The sequence below is a fragment of the Ceratotherium simum genome, chromosome 15 (assembly GCF_057802395.1).
Source record: "Ceratotherium simum simum isolate JZ-2026a chromosome 15, ASM5780239v1, whole genome shotgun sequence".
Lineage (NCBI taxonomy): Eukaryota > Metazoa > Chordata > Mammalia > Perissodactyla > Rhinocerotidae > Ceratotherium > Ceratotherium simum.
This window is the reverse complement of record NC_141914.1, coordinates 27965697-27983070: the sequence shown is the minus strand read 5'-3', so window position 1 is coordinate 27983070 and position 17374 is coordinate 27965697. Positions and strand designations below refer to the sequence as shown.

At 45.7% G+C, this 17374-nt stretch overlaps 1 protein-coding gene across 1 annotated transcript; it reads right to left on the bottom strand.

Annotated features, from left to right (window-relative positions):
* Positions 1-1148: 1148 nt before the first annotated feature.
* On the bottom strand, positions 1149-7981 carry LOC147915150 (palmitoyltransferase ZDHHC19-like). Its single transcript, XM_087440156.1, is given in 8 exon segments — positions 1149-1224; positions 1557-1642; positions 5491-5596; positions 5998-6041; positions 6043-6171; positions 6591-6730; positions 7277-7401; positions 7749-7981. Coding segments are annotated over 8 exon segments (933 nt in total). The 5' UTR covers positions 7976-7981.
* Between the last annotated feature and the right edge of the window lie 9393 nt (positions 7982-17374).

Sequence of the window (17374 nt, the reverse complement as noted above, 5' to 3'; positions counted from 1 at the left end):
CCATTGGAAGGACGAGAGAAATGTTGAGTTTCTTGCACAAGATCGCAGAGCCAGCCAGGATTAGACCCTGCCTCCTCCCTCCCCTGGTCTTCGCCTCAGCCCCCAGAGTCCCGTGAACCCCCACTCCCTTGAACCCAACACACAGTGCAGCAGGGCAGCTGTAGGAGGCAGGCAAAGGGTATTTAATGAGCTTTCAGGGGTCTCGGCACTCCGCCAGGACTGGGCGAGGGCAGGGCGCAGAGAGCCTCCACGCAGGGCTCAAGAGCTGAGCCTTAGGTGCCGGGCTCCTGGCATTTCCGGGTCCAAAGGGGTGAGAGGCAGACCGAGCCTTGTCTGGGGGCCTGTCGCAGCAGGGGCCACACTGGGCCGGCCAGTGTGGATCTAAACACAGAGTGGAGGATGTCGGCTCTCCAACGGTGCTGGCCCCACACCGCATGAACCACCAGCTTGGCAGCTAGAAACTGTCCAAGGTGCCACCCCCACAGGCAGAGCCAAAGGAGTGGGCAGGCACCACAGAACGCCACTGCAGGGGCCCTGGGGGCGTGCGGGGTTGTGAATTATCTACTGCACGTCATTCCTAAAGCTCCACTTCCATATTTCATACATTGAGCTTCACATTAAAAGTTGCCTTTAAATAAAGGAATCTGCCCCCCAAAATTTAAACCACTGGACTAGACTCAGTTGTCACCAATAGTTAAGGAAACTGAGAGCTAGAAAAGGTAAGTGACTGGCCCAATGCCAACCAGCAAGTGAGTGGTGTGGTCTTTTCCCTTTGTGTCTCCAGGGACCCCTGGTGTATTCTGGAGGCCTGTGACTCTACTTCCAACACTCCTCAGGGCTATAATCCCCCGCCCTCGAGCTCTGTGTGCTCCTGCTTCAGGGCCAGCCCTCAATGGGGGAGGCTTTCCCTAATCTGCACATGCCCTTTCCCAGTACAAAGGGCACCCGCGCTTGCATACACACACACAAACACACACACACACACACACACACAGGCATGCACGCACAGAGACACCTCATCTCCTGGAGGGCTGCAGCCTCACCACTCCCTGGGGAACCCTGCCTTGGTTGGTAGAGACCCAGCGGTTGGACCTGGGGGCCAGACCCCAGCCCAGGGTGGGCTTGGGGATTGGGCGTGGAGGGGCACCTCAGGATGTGCTGGATCTTCTGGGCACCCAGTCAGGCCCCTCCGCTCTCTGCATCCTGACAGCTTCGGCTATGTACCTGGGGAGCAACAAGCCAGATGGAAGGCGTCGTGGACCTCTTTGCCTGGTCCCCTCAGCTTTGGGAGCAGAAGGCCAAGGGCCTGTCCCTGCAGGGAGCTGGGGCCTGTCTCATCCAGGATGCAGTGCCCTCTGCTCCGTTTCTTGGGGCAAGAGCCGACAGAGGCAAGGAATGGGAGGCTCCCACAAGGCCCTGGGGAAAACCCCAAATCAATAGGAAGAGTGAGCGGAAGGACCTGGGAGCTCTGCTAAGGGGCCGGGGGGAGAGACCCAGCTTCACCCCACACCACCATCCCCAGGGCCACCACTCAGGCCTCTGGTTTGCCAACTCACTTGGGTCCCAGCGCTGCACAAAGTGTCCAATACCAGTTTCCGGCACAGCCAAGGTCCAGAGGATGGTATCCCTGTAGGTATTGGTACTGGAGGGGGCGCAGGTGGGAAGAGGAGCTCAGATCCAGCAGGACTGGGCAGGTCACCCCCACTGCCCTCCCTGAGCTGGTCAGGTCAGCCCAGGGCTGCAGCAAGACCCCAAGGGCAGAGAAGCTGAAGGGTCAGCCAAGGCCTCCCCCAACCCACTTCTGAGGAGCTCTCTCCACGCGACCCCTGGCCCCGCACCCCCAACTCCTGCCGCCTCAGGGATCCCTCCACCACCTGGTACCCCCTTTGGCAGCATCCTCCCCCTCTCTGTCTCCTTTGGCCACACACATCCTCCTGCTGCCTCCTTCCAAACATGCTTTCAGATCTGCCTTGTTCTATTAAGCTGCTGCAAAGACAGCTCCACACCCCGCTCCCCCTACTTCTCTGCTTTCCCACCTCTCATTACTTCCAAACTTGTGCCTTCACTGAATTTCACTATCTGGAAGGGCAGTGCTTTCGGGACCCATCATATTCCCTAACCAAACTCACATGGCCCCGGAAATCGGGGTTCAAAGTCCTGAGCGCCTAGTGCAGTAAAGGTCAAGCTGAAAGTTCAAGTCCTCTCCTGAACACACTTGACCCAGCTCTCGTCCTCCCCGCCCTCCACCCACCAGCCTCATCCCCTCCTCCTCCCCAGCACAGGCCGACTCTCACCCCGACTTCAAGAGCCCTAGCTACAAAATGGTGGTCACGACCGAAAGGGGCCCAGGAGCACCTCCACCCACCACCAGCTCCCCTGTGTCCCATGCCCCTGTCACAAAGACTTTGTTCGTCAACACTATTCTCCACCAAAAGGAACCAGGACCCCATACAGGGCAGCTGAGCCCTGGGGCAGGAAAAGTCAAGACGGCTCCAGAATGTCCCATTGTGGCCAAAACCAACACTAACCATTGTGATATTTTGAGTTCTGTGTCCTTTAAAGTGTTTAAAGATTTAACCAAAACTAGTGTTCTAATCAAAATTTTAATTAAATGCTTAAAAGAGTTTGATTAGGGTCAGCCCTGGTGGCCTAGTGGTGAAGTTCGGCGTGCTCGGCTTCGGCGGCTTGGGTTAGGTTCCCAGGCACGGACCTACACCACTCTGTTATCGGCGACGCTGTGCTGGCGGTCCACAAACCACAAAATAGAGGAGGAGACCATGGATCTTACCTCAGGGTGAATCTTCCTAGGGAAAAAAAAAATTGTTTGACTAAATTGACAGTAAAAATGTCAAATGTAAAGAAATAAATTTTGATGCATGAGATCTACATGAAGTATAAGACAAGCTGATTCTAAAATTTACACGGAAAATGAAAGGAATTAGGATAGGCAAAAGAACTTTGAAAAAACACAACAATAAACAAACACATAGGGACAGAGAATGGATTGGTGGTTACCAGAGGGGTAGGGGGGAGGGAGGAGGGTGAAAGGGATAATTCGGTACATGTGTGTGGTGATGGGTTGTAATTAGTATTTTGGTGGTGAACATGATGTAATCTATGCAGAAATAGAAGTACAATGACGTACGCCTGAAATTTTTACAATGTTATAAACCAATGTTACTGCAATAAACAAAAAATTAAAAAAAAAAAAAAGAAAAAACACAACAATGTTGGAATCTCACATTCTGTGATTTTAAAACTTAATACAAAGCTACCAATGAAGACAGTGTGGTACTGGCAAAAGAACAGGGAGTTCAGAAATACACACACCTACAGAGTCAATTGATCTTTGAGGAATGTGCAAAGGCAACTCAATGGAAAAAGGATAGTCTTTTCAACAAATGGTGTTGGAACAACCAACATGCAAAAAATAAATCTTGGCCCGCACCTTACAACATATACAAGATTTAACCCAAATGAGTCAGAGGCCTAAACAGAAAATCTAAAACTATAAAACTTCTACAGCAAAACAGATGAGAAAATCTTGGTGACCTTGGCTTAGGCAAAGATTTCTTAATTACAACACCAAAAACATAATCCATCAAAAAAAAAACTGCAAATGCACTTTATCAAAATTTAAAACTTCTCATCTTTGAAAGACACTCTGAAAAAATGTGATGACAAGCCACAGCCTGGCGGAAAATACTTGCAAATCATAGATTTAAATCCAGAATATAGAAAGAACTCTTTAAATTCAATAATAAGAAAACAACACAATATTTTTAATGGGCAAAAGATTGGAACAGACATTTAATCAAAGACATACAGATGGCAAATAAGAACATGAAAAGATGCTCAACATCATTAGTCGTTAGGAAGATGCAAATTCAAACCATAATGAGATACCACTAAACATTTATTAGACTAGCTAAATGGAAAAACAGAAACCAAGAAAAGCTGACAATTCCAAATTTTAGTTAGGATGCAGAAGCAACTGGATTTCTAACATTACTCATGGGAATGCAAGAGGGTACAGCCATTTTGGAAGACGATTTCGCAGTTTCCTATCAAGTTAAACATTCAGTTACTGTATAAACCAGCAATGCCACTCTTATAAATAATGAAAACTTATGTTCACATGCCTGTACATGAATGTTTATAGCCACTTTCTTTATGATCACCAAAAACCGGGAACAACCCAAATATCCTTCCATTGGCAAATGGATCAACAAGCTGTGGTACATCCATACGATGGAAGAGTACACGGCAAGAAAAAGGAAGAAAGAACTCCTATGGGCAGCAAAACAGAGGAATCTCAAATGCATTATGCTAGGGCCGCCACGTGGCTTAGAGGTTGGGTGCGCATGCTACGCTGCTGGCGGCCCAGGTTCGATCCCGGGTGCTCACTGACGCACCGCTTCTCCAGCCGTGTTGAGGCAGCAACTAGAAGGATGTGCAGCTATGACATACAACTATCTACTGGGGCTTTGGGGGAATAAATAAATAAATAAATAAAATTATCAAATGCATTATGCTAAGTGCAAGACACCAGACTCAAAAACCTATGATTCCATTCACGTTCCGTGACTCTGGAAAAGGACAGACTAGAGCGACAGAAAACAAATCAGTGGTTGCCAGGGGCAGGAGGTACAGGAGAAACTAACTACAAAAGGCCTTCAGAGGATTTTGGGGGGTGATGGAACGGTTCTAAATCTTAATTACGGTGGTGGTTACAGAACTACATGCATTTGTCAAAACTCCTGTAACTGGGCACTAAAAATGGGTGAACTTTACTCCACGTTAAAAAGAAAAAAAAAAAAAAATCCTGTCCTGGCTTCCAGGTTTCCATGGCACCAATACTAATGCTCCACCAGACTTTCTGGGCCTTTTCCATCTTACCAGTCCCTAGCAGTCCACTTGATTTCCCATCCACTTTCTGCTCCAATTACAACTGTCTCCTCACCATCCTATCAACATTCCACAGACTTGCAGGCTTCACTGCCTTTTTGCAAGCTCTGCCCCTCACCTGCAATGCCCTCCCCTCTGCCTTCTGCCCCCCAAACCCTCTACACAGGGGTCGTCTCTGAACTCTCCATTCCCTAAGTCTGCCCTGGTCAGCGCAGGGCAGACCCCTCTCTCAGTGTTCAGGGGGTCGGGCGGGAGTTATTCTGACTTCAGGTTCGTTATCAACAGGAGCGCAGGATGGGGCCTTCCTCACCTCCAGGCCCAGCCTTCAAAATAATGGAAGTGCGGCCTAGCACACAGTAGGCCCTCGACGCAGTGCACCCGGGAGGGAGAGGGACCCCTGAGCCACAGGAGGAGGTGAGATCTGAGCTGAATCTGTGTCTGAAGGGCTAACGAGGCACCTTCGAGGGAGGTCAGGCCAGGAGGAGCAGGGCGGGGGAGAAAGGGCGGAAAGTGCAGAGGTCCAGGAGGCGCAAGGTGACCGCCCAGAGCCCGCTGTCATGGCGCCCCCGGGGACCCGTGTACCTTGTCCTCGTAGGAGCGCTGGGCGGCGCTCACCGACCTGGCCTTCATCAGCAGAAGAACCAAGAGAGGCACCAGGAAGCCGCCTGGGGGTACAGTCACCAAGATGCTGCCCAGGAGCTAAGGAGCTGCTTCCCCAGTGGTCCCCTCGGCTCCACCCTTCACCCCGACTCTGCCCCTAACGGCCCCGCCCATGACCTGCCAGTCCATCCTCACCCCACCCTCCAACCCCAGGTAAACCTCACCCCACCCTGCCATCCGGGCCCCCTGTCCATCTTTAACACCCTTCATCCAAGAATAGGCTAGATTCTCCACTGGCCGCAGTGCATCCTAGCCCCACCCATCTCCCCGGCCCTACCTTCTTCACCTGGTCCAGACTGGTCCTCCTCACCCTTTCTCTCTCTAACCCCGCCTACCATTCGCCCCCCCCCCCCGCCCCCCAGTACCTTGCCCCTCGGCTGTCCACGCCTCCCACTGCTCCCCAAGTGGGCCCAGCAGCCTGGTGGTGACGGGATGACCTTGTCCATGCAGAAGGGCAGGTGAGTCGTGCGCACTCAGGAAGACCACGGAGGTGACCAGCATGGCGCCCGAGGAGAGGCATAGGGACAGGACGAGCAGCATGAAGAAGCCCAAGTTGCACTGACCGATGCTGTTGTTGACACACTTGCAGTGGTGTTCTAAGTCCTGGGCAGAGGGAAGGGGGCAGCGTTCTGGACACCAGAAGAGAACAGGTAAAGCTCCCCGGGCCAGGCCTACAGCCAGCCGTGGGGCCCTTGGGCATCTAGTGTCAGCGAGCCCTGGGGTCGGACAGGGGTGCCTTTCCTTCCCCTGGCCTGACCAGGCTCAGCATAGATGTGGATGCTCCTGGGTGTCAGCACCTGGGTCGGCAAGGACCAGCCTCCCAGGACAGGTGCAGGCAGGGAGGCAGTGAGCTGCATGAGTGACCAAGACTGGCTGGGAGTTAGTGCCACCCTTGGTCTTAGCAGTCCTGGAAGTGGTGAGGCCTGCTGTTGGTCCCCTGTGCAAGTGGGCCTCTTGAACCGGCCAGGTGCTGGGCAGGTGTGGGTGGGGGCCGGAAGGGGGCAGATGAGAGGGGCGCTCACCTCCACACAAATGTTGCACCAGGGGCACTGGTAGGTCCGCGGCGGGCGGTGGAAGCAGTACTGTGGGCCCCACTGCAGGCGGAAGGCTATGTGGTTCACCCATACCACACACACCATCCTGGGGCCCTGTGCATTGGAGCCTGGCATGGGAAGAGGTTTGGGCAGCAGCAGGAGCCCTTCATCACTCTGCTGCTGGCGGGTGGGGGCCAGGCCCACAGCATCACTGGGCTCAGGGAAGGTGCAGGGGAGGAGGGGGGCAGGGGAATCCTAGTCCCCACTGAGCAAGCTGACCAAACTCGGAGAGGCTGGCAATCCAAGGGAAGGTAGAATTCCAGCCAGAGGAGTTCTGTGAGAACGCAGGCCTTTGGAACTGTGATTGATGTAAGGAGTTTGTGCAGTGGGAAGGAAGAAAACAGAACGGAGTGGTTGCCAAGAGCTGGCTTTTCTCCCTGGCCTGCCCTGGCCCTCCCCTCCAGAGCAATTGGAAAGCCTCCAGAATGCTGTTGTTCCACGTCTCGGTGGCTTGGGAAATGAAGCAACAGAAGCAGGGCCCAAGCAAATGGGAAGTGGGGTGACAGTGTCTTGAGGCCCGAGGAGGGGAGAGGGGAGGAGCACTTTAGGAATCATCCCTGCATGCAGGAGCCTTTAGGGTGCTACCTCCTTCTCCCAGGGGCCCAAGAGCTCACCTTGGTGCAAGATGTCAGGGTCTGAGAAGTTCAGGAAAACGAGACTGCTGAAGGTGAGGACGAACAATGGGAGGCCTGTGACAATGGGAAAGGCCCACTCCCCATTCTGGGCCAGCCATCTGCAACTGAGACCAGAGCAGGACTCAGCCTTGAGCTGGGGGACCCAAAGCTCCCCACGGGACTCAGTACACCTGGTCAGGAATCACAGACCTCAAAGCCTGCTCTAAATAGCCAGGGTAGTGACAGACCCAGAGAGGCTCCACCAAATGTCACCCAATATTACCAGCCACCAACAGCTCCCAAAGGCACCAAGCATTCTATGCCTCTGAGCCTTTGCATATTCGGTTGCCTCTGCCTAGAATATCCTCCCTTCCTTGATGCCTCTTCTGCACTTCCCCTGTCCGGACTCTCATGATCTGTCTTCCTTTCTGTCTCTCTGTAAGAAACCTGCCAGCTTGTGTGGGAGACTCACGGGAATGCGAAGAAGAGTCCGCTGACAGGGACAAGCAGGACTCCAGTGAAGGCAGCGAGCAGGCTCAGGAGGAGACAGGGAAGCGGCACCTGAGGCGGGTGATGGTGCTCCTTCATGAGGGGCATGGCATCCTGCCAGAGCTGCATGGCTGGACCTCCGGTGCCCCCAGGCTCTAACCCCGATACTGGCTCTGAGAACCGTATGTCCACAGTGACTGCTGAATCCATAGTGAGCTCCAAAGCCAAGCCTAGGGTGGAAGGCAGGAAGTCCCAGCTGAGGAGGCTGGGCATCACAGAGGCTGAGGAGGTCTGGGTTAGGGGCTCTGCAGCCTGTGACCGTCAATTCCAACAGCGCCCCCCCCCCCGACCCATGCTGGGGATTGAGAGTTCCTGCACCTGTGAGCTTGGCTCCCACACAACATGAGATTAGACAAACACATGGGGAGAGGAGGTGATTCCAATCTCCCTCCCAGGCAAAGTGCTAATTGAAGCAAACAGTGCTCATTGCTCATCTGTCTCCAGTTTTTCCTTTGAAGTATTCCGAAAGTATACTGTGGGGGAAGGGGCAGCAAAATAATTTCTGCAGGCTTCCTCATTTCCAGGCTTTTCATGACACAATTCTGGTCGATGAGATATAAGAGGATGTCTGTTCAAGGTTTCTAGAAAACTTTTCGCCTTCCTGATAAAGGGGTAAAGGACACAGTTGGCACAGCTCTGTTCCTTCTTCCTGTCTTGAACCTAGACGTGCTGGCCTGGGGGGCCCCCTTGGACCCGTTAGCCAACAAGTCAACAAGCTACACAGACAACATGTGAGGACCTTGTTGAGTCACTGCCCCAGCCTTGACTCCTCCCTCTGAGCTGCTTAGTATGTGAGACAATAACTGGCTTCTCTCTTAGATGCAGCTGGCAATTGTCATTCCTTTTAGCCACTGAGCCTCTGAACCCTCTGTGTTTGGAAGACTCCCCAACTAGGACTCAGGCACCACAAATGAGCCTCAGAGCTGCTACCACCAACCGACAGGGAGTCTTGGCCAAGAGGCGCCGCTGCACACATTTTCAGAGCTCCTGCGTGTTGAAGTGTAGTGGCCATTTTGGAGGTCACTTCAATTTCAACAGTGATTGTATTATTCCTAAACATGGATAAAATATGTAATTCCAAGGTTCCTACTTGGCTTTAAAAAAGGCTGATATTGAATGGGAGTAATTGAATTGGAACATTCTGAGGAAATTACTTTGATTAAAAACAGAGAGCAAAAGTCCCTCATCAACACACAATTATTGTTACTTTTATTTTCTTGTCTCTAGAAACATATTTTTCTTCACGACATTCAAATTAAGAGGTTAAAAAACATGTAGTAAGAATGTTGTCTTCTACTTGGTGAGATTATATTTTAAATACTGAAGTTGAAACCTTTAGATATTTTCATTTGTTATCATACAACTGTATATATGTATGCACATTTAAACTATCTACATATTGAAATATACTAAAATTAATTTTTTGATGGTGTAGGTATAATAGACAGGAAGACCTGGTAGCTTGGAAGAGAAATGATCTTTGTAGAACAGTCTCTTTTCATCCCGATCCACTAAAAACTTATTATTTAGTTTCAGCCTATTCTAGCCATGGTAGAGACTTATTATCTCACTTAACCTCAATGAGTAATCTTAATTATAAGCAAATTAATAGAATGTTAAAAGAGAATTAAGAGAATGATAGGAGATTCCTCACTTCTAAAAAAAAACTGAAAAGGCTGAGTGCTTGTTATTTTACCTTCTGCTGTGCCATCTACAGGATTGTTAGTCTGATTAATGACACAGCCAACACAGTGACCATTTCTTGTCCTCAGACACCTCTACTCACACAGGGCAATGACTCTTGAGGTTGCTACTTTCTGATACTGTGCCCCAAATTCAGAAGAATAAAATTGACCTTGTGTCTTATTGGCTGCTAGGTAACACCAGAGGGTTGATACCCACCCCGAACCCAGGAACCCATGATATGGCTCTCTCAGGCATCGAATGATGTGAAAACATAGAGATGGAATTAACATGCTTTATATCTCCTTCATGTGCTCAATGATTTTGCAAGAGCTTCCCTATTGATTGGGACCACCTTGTGGGGGAAGCTGATAAATATAAAAGAAGACGGAAAATTGGTTTTATGGGTAAAAGGTGTGGTCAGGGGGCTATGATCATGTTGAAAGGACCAGAGCTCTCACGCAGAGAGGACTAACTCTGCTCTCCGTCTCTTGTGACACTTGTGTGTGTGCATGTGTATGTGAATGTGAAGTTTGTTTGCCTGTTTCAGGGGTTTTGTTCTACGTTACTGGAGTCTGTTCGGAGGGAGCCCCAATTTGTTGAAGGACTAACTCTTGGCTCCATCTGTTCTGACACTTGTGTGGACATGTGTGAATGCAGGTAATGTGTGTGTGTGAGTGGTGCCATAATGGGAAACTGGGATTTGACTCCCAGTGGCAGCCCTCTGGGTCATGTATAGCAAAACTGGGATGTTTCCTGTTATAAACCTATGAAAAAAAAGATGAAACTTAACCAAATTTGGGGTCTCAGCTTCCTCTCGTGGTCTCACAGATGCTAATGAAAACAAGTTAACAGAAGAATAAAAACAAGCTGAGAGAGAAAACAAAGGGACTCTTCACAGCTGTTGGAAATTTTTAAAGGTTTTTTTTTTTATTATTCTAAGGGAAACTAAGGTAAATAAGACAGTGGGGTAAATAAGACAAATATTAAAAGGGGGAAAAACAAAGAGGAATCAGAAAAGGAAAGAGTCACAGGACTCATCGCAGCAGGATGGAAATCTTTAGCTAGTTATTAAAAAGAAAAATGGGGTAAATAAAACAGACATGAATGAGGTTAACATAAAGGTTTTCATAAACACCACCTAAAGTTAGGTGGGCTGAAAGGACCCCCGACTGGCCCCGCAAGATTAAAAGACCTCAGACAGGCCTGTTCTAGTCACCCCAGTTTGGAAGAAAAATATATTTTTAAGCCAGAAAGCAGGAAATCACAATGAGAAATCTGACCAATTGTTGGGGGCAACAGTTAGGCTGCTAATCTTGATAAGATCATAAAGATTATAATGTTTGAGCTAATATTATAGGAAGAGGTCGTGTCAACTTCGCCTGGATGTTTTTTCGGAAACGGATGTTACGTCTGGCTGGGAATGCTTTCCCTACACAATATTATAAGACAGAGACTTATTGATGGAACCCTAATGAAAGCTATGATGAGAGGTATAAAAATTGATAAAATTGAATTAAATGTCGTTGAAAAATTAGTACAGTTAAATGGGCTTTATGTAAAATGATTACATCTCTTTTGCCTGATGCTATTATAGATTATGTTATGGGGATAAAATATTGTGTCTCGCTGGGGAACGTTTCCCCTGCCTGATATTGTAAGGGCATAGAAATCCACCCTTCAGCCAATGTTACTTAAACATGCTAAAGGAGACCTTACTTTAAAATGGCCAAAAGGGGGCAACTTCAGTTTACCCAAACCGGTGTATTTACATATGCAATTGGAAAAAGCCAGCTACAAAGTTAAACAACCAATGGGAAGCCTATTTTAATCTTTTGAGGCTTCTAAACGAAATCAGGAATAACTTCCTGCCTCTTTCAAAGAAAATAATTAAGTAATTAAACATGCCAGATTGGGGGATGCCAGCGGCCCTACTAGTGAAAGAAACCAAATCTCCTCTCTTGTGGAGCTTCCCCACTTCAACTCCCCGGAAATTCCTGAACTCAAGTTAAGCAAGTGGAAGTACGTAAACTTTTAGGATAATTTGGAATGGTAATGGACAGGCTGGGGTACCGTTTCAAGTCCACCTTAAGAGTCACCCTTAAGAAAGAGGATTCAAAAGCTCTCATAATGTAATACATTCTTTGAGTAATATGCAGAAGCTTCTAAAAGACAAAATGGGCCTGGCCCAGTGGCCAAGCCGTGAAGTGCACGTGCTCCACTTCAGTGGCCTGGGGTTCGCAGGTTCAGATCCCGGGTGTGCACTGACCCACCGCTTATCAGGCCGTGCTGTGGCGGTGTCCCATATAAAGGAGAGGAAGATGGGCACAGATGTTAGCCCAGGGCCAATCTTCCTCAGCAATAAGAGGAGGACTGGCATCGGATGTTAGCTCAGGGCTGATCTTCCGCACTACATACATACATACATACATACATACATACATACATAAATACAATTAAAAGACAAAAGACAAAATGATGTCAAAAACAGCTATAAAAAGGATCCTTACAACAAAAATGAATCTTAAGTAAAAATCCTTGGCCATCTGAGCAGGTCTATTTGCTAGGGAGCCATTTGGATCCAACTGTTCTTCTCAGTTTTATAACTGCGACTTGGCTAAAGTTTTAAAGATCTCTGTTTCCATCTATCAGCATGTAAGTCTCTCTATATATATTTGTCTGCCTACAGATGATATAACTTCTAAAGCATCTCTATGTAATTGGCTTAAAGTAAGTGCTTATTTAAATTATGTGTAAACATAATAGAAACTAACCCAAATGTCTTTCAAGTTTCATGATATAAAATGATCTTTGGTAAATAAAAGCTTATTTAACTTTCTTGGTTTGATTAAAATAAATATGTTTTCAGATTTATCAACATTGGATATGGTGCAAACATGTTATGCTTGTGACAAAATTTTTTAGCCGAAAATAATAACTTTGAATAAAGGCTGATTTTGTCTGATGTCTCATGAGGGTTCTCTAGGCAATCTAAACATAATTATTGCAAACAAGTAAACTAAATAGAGGTGAAAAGGATAAAGGTTTTTGGGGGAACTTTTAACAATGATCACAGTATGGTGTACGATTTCAAACAACTTAAGATGATGGCTAATGGATGAATGTCACACGAAATTTTTGTGAGTAACCTAAATATAATTATTGGGAACAAATAATTTAGATAGATACAAATGGGTAAGAGGTTTTGGGTGCAATAATTATGTTTTATGGCATATACACTTGAAAAACAGCTTCCAAATCTTTTTGGTAACTTAAACTTAAGAGTTTTGCTAAATTAAGTTAAATGATAAAATCTGTTGAGTATCTAGGTGATTTCCACATAAGAGAAAATATTAGGAATTGATTACTAACCATAGATTTGTCTGCCTTTGGTTTCTGTTCCCAGGGAAACTAAAAGATGCTTAAGTTGATTAATAAACATGTTTTGTGCATGCTGAATAATTTTCCATGTGAAAGCACATATTTCCAGAAAGTCTGTATACAAGGAAAGGAAAATGTATCTTTTCAGTAAAGAAGGTATAATTCATAGAGAGATTTCTGTTTGTTTTGTTAAGAAAGAGAAATCTGTCCTAAGGTACAAGGAAAGAAAATAGAAGGTATGGGACAAATTATGAATGTAAAATGTAAGCAACAGAAGCTTTGCAAAAGTAAAACCCTGAGAAGTTTTGTGTATGGTCAAGTTGGCTAAGGTTGAAATGAATTTAATTAAGCAAATAAGTTTCCATATCCAAAGTAAGCTGGTGCAGAATTAGAATTTGGCTTTCTCTCTTAAAAAGATAATTTCTCTTGAACTGTTGGTCTGCTCTTGATAAAGAGGTTATATAAAGTTTTTCTTTACCTTTGAGTAAGTCTTCCTAAAAGACAGAAAATCCATTTTCTGTTAAAATAATTCCCTATGTTCAAAAAACTGAGGTCTCTATTAAGGTCTTTGACTGTTTTAACTCCCTGTTGCCTTTCCCTGATTCTGCTTTCACCTTGATTAAATGAATAACTAAGCATTGTTTCCTATGTGACCAAGTGTTTTAAATCTTTTTGATATTTTTGATGAACTTCCTCCCAAATTAAAGTCTTTCTTTTGACTGAAAAAGAAAAGTTTGAGAATTTCCAATTAGCCCTGAGACGTCTCAAAGATTTGGTTCTCTCTTTCTATAAAGAGGAAGATATTAAACTAAACTTATTTGGTATGCTAAATTACATGGGAATCATTATCAACTAAATGATAATAAGCCTTCCAAAGTTATATTGTGTGGGTAAATGTTATTAACATGTTTTTTTTGGAAAAATTATATAACATTCCAAAAATTCTGATCAGTCCTGCTTGTCAGTCATAATTTTAGTCATTATCTCAAAGTGTTGTATGTTACAGAAAGAGCCAACTATCTTTGTCAATTTGCTATTTTTGAATGATTTGTCATTTGCAGACAGTGGTTCTACTCTGATGATTTTCCAAATGTGTTTCACCTTCAGAGAGATTCATGGAAAGTATTCTGACACTTGCTCTAAAATACAGGTTTCTGATAAACTTTCAGATTACAAAACTGAGCTGGGTAAGAAATTACAAAACTGTAACTGAGAAACTAGTGGCCTCATGAAACTACTAGCAGAAGATCAAAAGTTGATATCATAGGACTAACTAAATTGATGAGGATGATTATAATTTTTATGACTTTTTGTTTGAAATATTGTTGATATTTAATGCTTTGTTTTTCTAGATTTAAGGAAACCTTTTTCTCTTTTCTCTTAAGCTAACTATGTCTTATAGAAATTTCTAAGAAAAAGGGAAGCATTTCTCTTTTTTTCCCTTATCTGATCCCTCCAGCATTGAAAAACTCCTGATGACTAAGTATTCTTACTTTCATGGCAATATAGTTATTTGTGTAAGTTTAATAAGAATCTGTTTTCCTTATAGCAGGACACAATTGGAAACGAGTTATATTACCAAAGCTTTGACTGGAATGTCGTGTTTGAGAGAAAGATACATAAACTCGGATATGACAATACACCTTTGAGAAGCAAAGATTGGACTTTCTGCAATAAAGCCACTGAAAAAATATTGGCCTGGCACCTTGCTTACAGGGTTCCCAGAAACCTTACCAGGCCAGTAAAGAAGGACATTACCCTGGCAGAGGACAGAACCTTAGGATATTTTGGTGATCCCCAAGAGGAAAGAGGAATTCGCCCACATCTGCAGGTATCCTAGGCCGAGTCTGATGACAAGACCTTGGCTTGACTTTCCTGGCCTGGAGGGACCTTTAAAGTTCAAGCTGAGATTCATTATAAAAAGTTCCAGCAAAGCAGATTTAAAAGAACCTATGTGATCAATTGCTATTCTTGCTGTACTTATGTAAATAATTGCACAAAGTTTATTAAAACTAGAGTTATTTTGGAAACGAATGAATTTTAATTTTGCTATCTTTGGTAAAAATGAAGGTAAATTTCAAGAGCCAAATTATGTTTCAATAGAAACTATAATACACATTTGTGGATGTTGGATTTTGGTTCTGTTAATTAAAAACTTGAAGGTTTTTGTTTTTTATTTGTAAACTGGACTGGATCCTGAATTCTTCTAGTTTCCTCAAATATCTGATAAGATCTCCAAATTAATGTTTTCAATTTTTTCTTTCCTTTTCATTTCAAATCATTGAGAACTAAAACCACGCTTTTTCCTGAAGCCCGGGAAACTGAAGCTGGGGTACTTGATATAAACCTAAGAGAGAGCACCACGACAGCCCATGTTCGGACAATCTTCATGCCTATTTCTGTGTAAGCCACTCAAAAGGTTTACCTGGGGGGCCTGCCCTGTGGCTTAGCAGTTACGTGCACGTGCTCTGCTACTGGTGGCCCAGGTTCGGGTCCTGGGCGCACACCGAAGCACCGCTTCTCTGGCCATGCTGAGGCAGCATCCCACATACAGCAACTAGAAGGATGTGCAACTATGATACAACTATCTACTGGGGCTTTGGGGAAAAAAAGGAGGATTGGCAATAGATGTTAGCTCAGAGCCAGTCTTCCTCAGCAAAAAAGGGGGATTAACATGGATGTTAGCTCAGGGCTGATCTTCCTCACAAAAAAAAAAAAAAAAGTTTAACTGAACACCTGATGACATCATCGGAGACATTTTAAACTGCAGGGGATGCTTTAACGCTGACATGCAGAGAGCTTCTTGACTAACCATACCCTGGGCTCAGAAATTGGTTTATCATTTGCTCCAAACCCATTAACCTTGCTTTTTGTTCTAAAAATGCTTCCTATTAAATACCTGGTTACTTGCTGACACAACATAGGCCTAACTTTGGGAGACCCTTTCTATGATCCAAAAGACCTGAAGAGAGCTCACACCAAGGAACTAGACACTGTCAGAGGATTCTCTGCAGCATCTTTGTCATGGAGACTGGGTCCTATTGAATTCTTGGATTGGATGGGACCATATTGAAAATGCCACAGGGAACAAGAATCATGCCACAGAAGTACATCACAACTGGGATCTCCCAAACCTTGGCTGGCTTCATACTCTGGACGCTGACTTCTCCGAATGGTCAAATGGACTCATGACACTGCAAGTTGCTGTGCACAAGACAGCCTTCTATAGATGAGTAATAAATGACTCCCAGGTTCTTACATTACTTGTTGGACTATTAGACAGAAGGCTACTTGGCTACATCAGATTTCACCTGAGGTTCCAGGCAGTAACTTTAATTGGTTTACAGTCACTTTCTCCGGGACTCCTTAAGGACTGAGGTCCATTATGGAGGGGATACTAAACTTTGGGCTGTGTATTTTGCTATCTGTGTGGTTATCCACGTAATTATAAAGTTATGAACTTAAGTGTTGTTCCAAAGCCATTGATCACAGTACTAAAATATTAGTGATGCAAATATGGGCACAGATGATAGCTCAGGGCTAATCTTCTTCAGTGAAAAATGAAGATTGGCAATGGATATTAGCTCAGGGGGCAATCTTTCTCATGAAAAAAAAAAAGAGCTGATGTTTGCAGGAATGAATTAGTAGTTTAGAGGATAGAGTAATAGAAATCCTTCAGGTGGAGGAGTAGAGACAACTAAGATTTTTTAAAAAATGAAGGAATTCTTCGAGAAATATGCAACTCAACTAGAAAAAGCATTTTAAGGACTATAGGTATTCCAGAGGGAGAAGAGAGGGAGAAAGGAGCCGAGTGCTTCTTCAAAGAAATAATAGCTGAGAATTTCCCAATCCTGGGGGGGGTAACTGGACTTACAACTACATGAAGTCAATAGAAATCCTAATTACATCAACACTAAATGACCTTCTCCAAGGCACATAACAGTAAAACTGGCAAAAGTCGATGACAAAGGGAGTGACGTCAGCATCATGGCAGAGTGAGCTCTTCCCTTAGACTCTCCCTGCTGAGATACAATGAAAAGGACACTCATAAATCAACAGAGGACATTCAAACAACACAATAGATGTCTGAGAGACCCATGCAGCCATATCTCTGAATGTGGAGGTGCAGGACTACCCGGGAGGCAGTGGAAAGAGGTAAGGGAATCTCCTCTACCTCCCCCACTGGCAGACACCTAGGGCGCAGGAGCGCTTGCAGCTCTGAGAGGAGAAGGGGGTGGGGGCAGTCATTCGTGGGAATGCCTTCGCTCTCTGAGTTGCCTCCCAGCCTGTGGGACAGCTCCACTCTGAGGAGGCTAGGCAATCACTGGGCCGTATTCACCAAGCCCAACATCCCAGGAGGGCAGAGAGCGAGGACAGAGGAGAAGCACCCGCAGGCTTGTGCACAGGAAAAAAAATGCCCCTCCCCCACCAAGCACACCAGTACTGTTGGTCAGCCAGAGCAAGATACCCCCGCCAGAGCGCCAG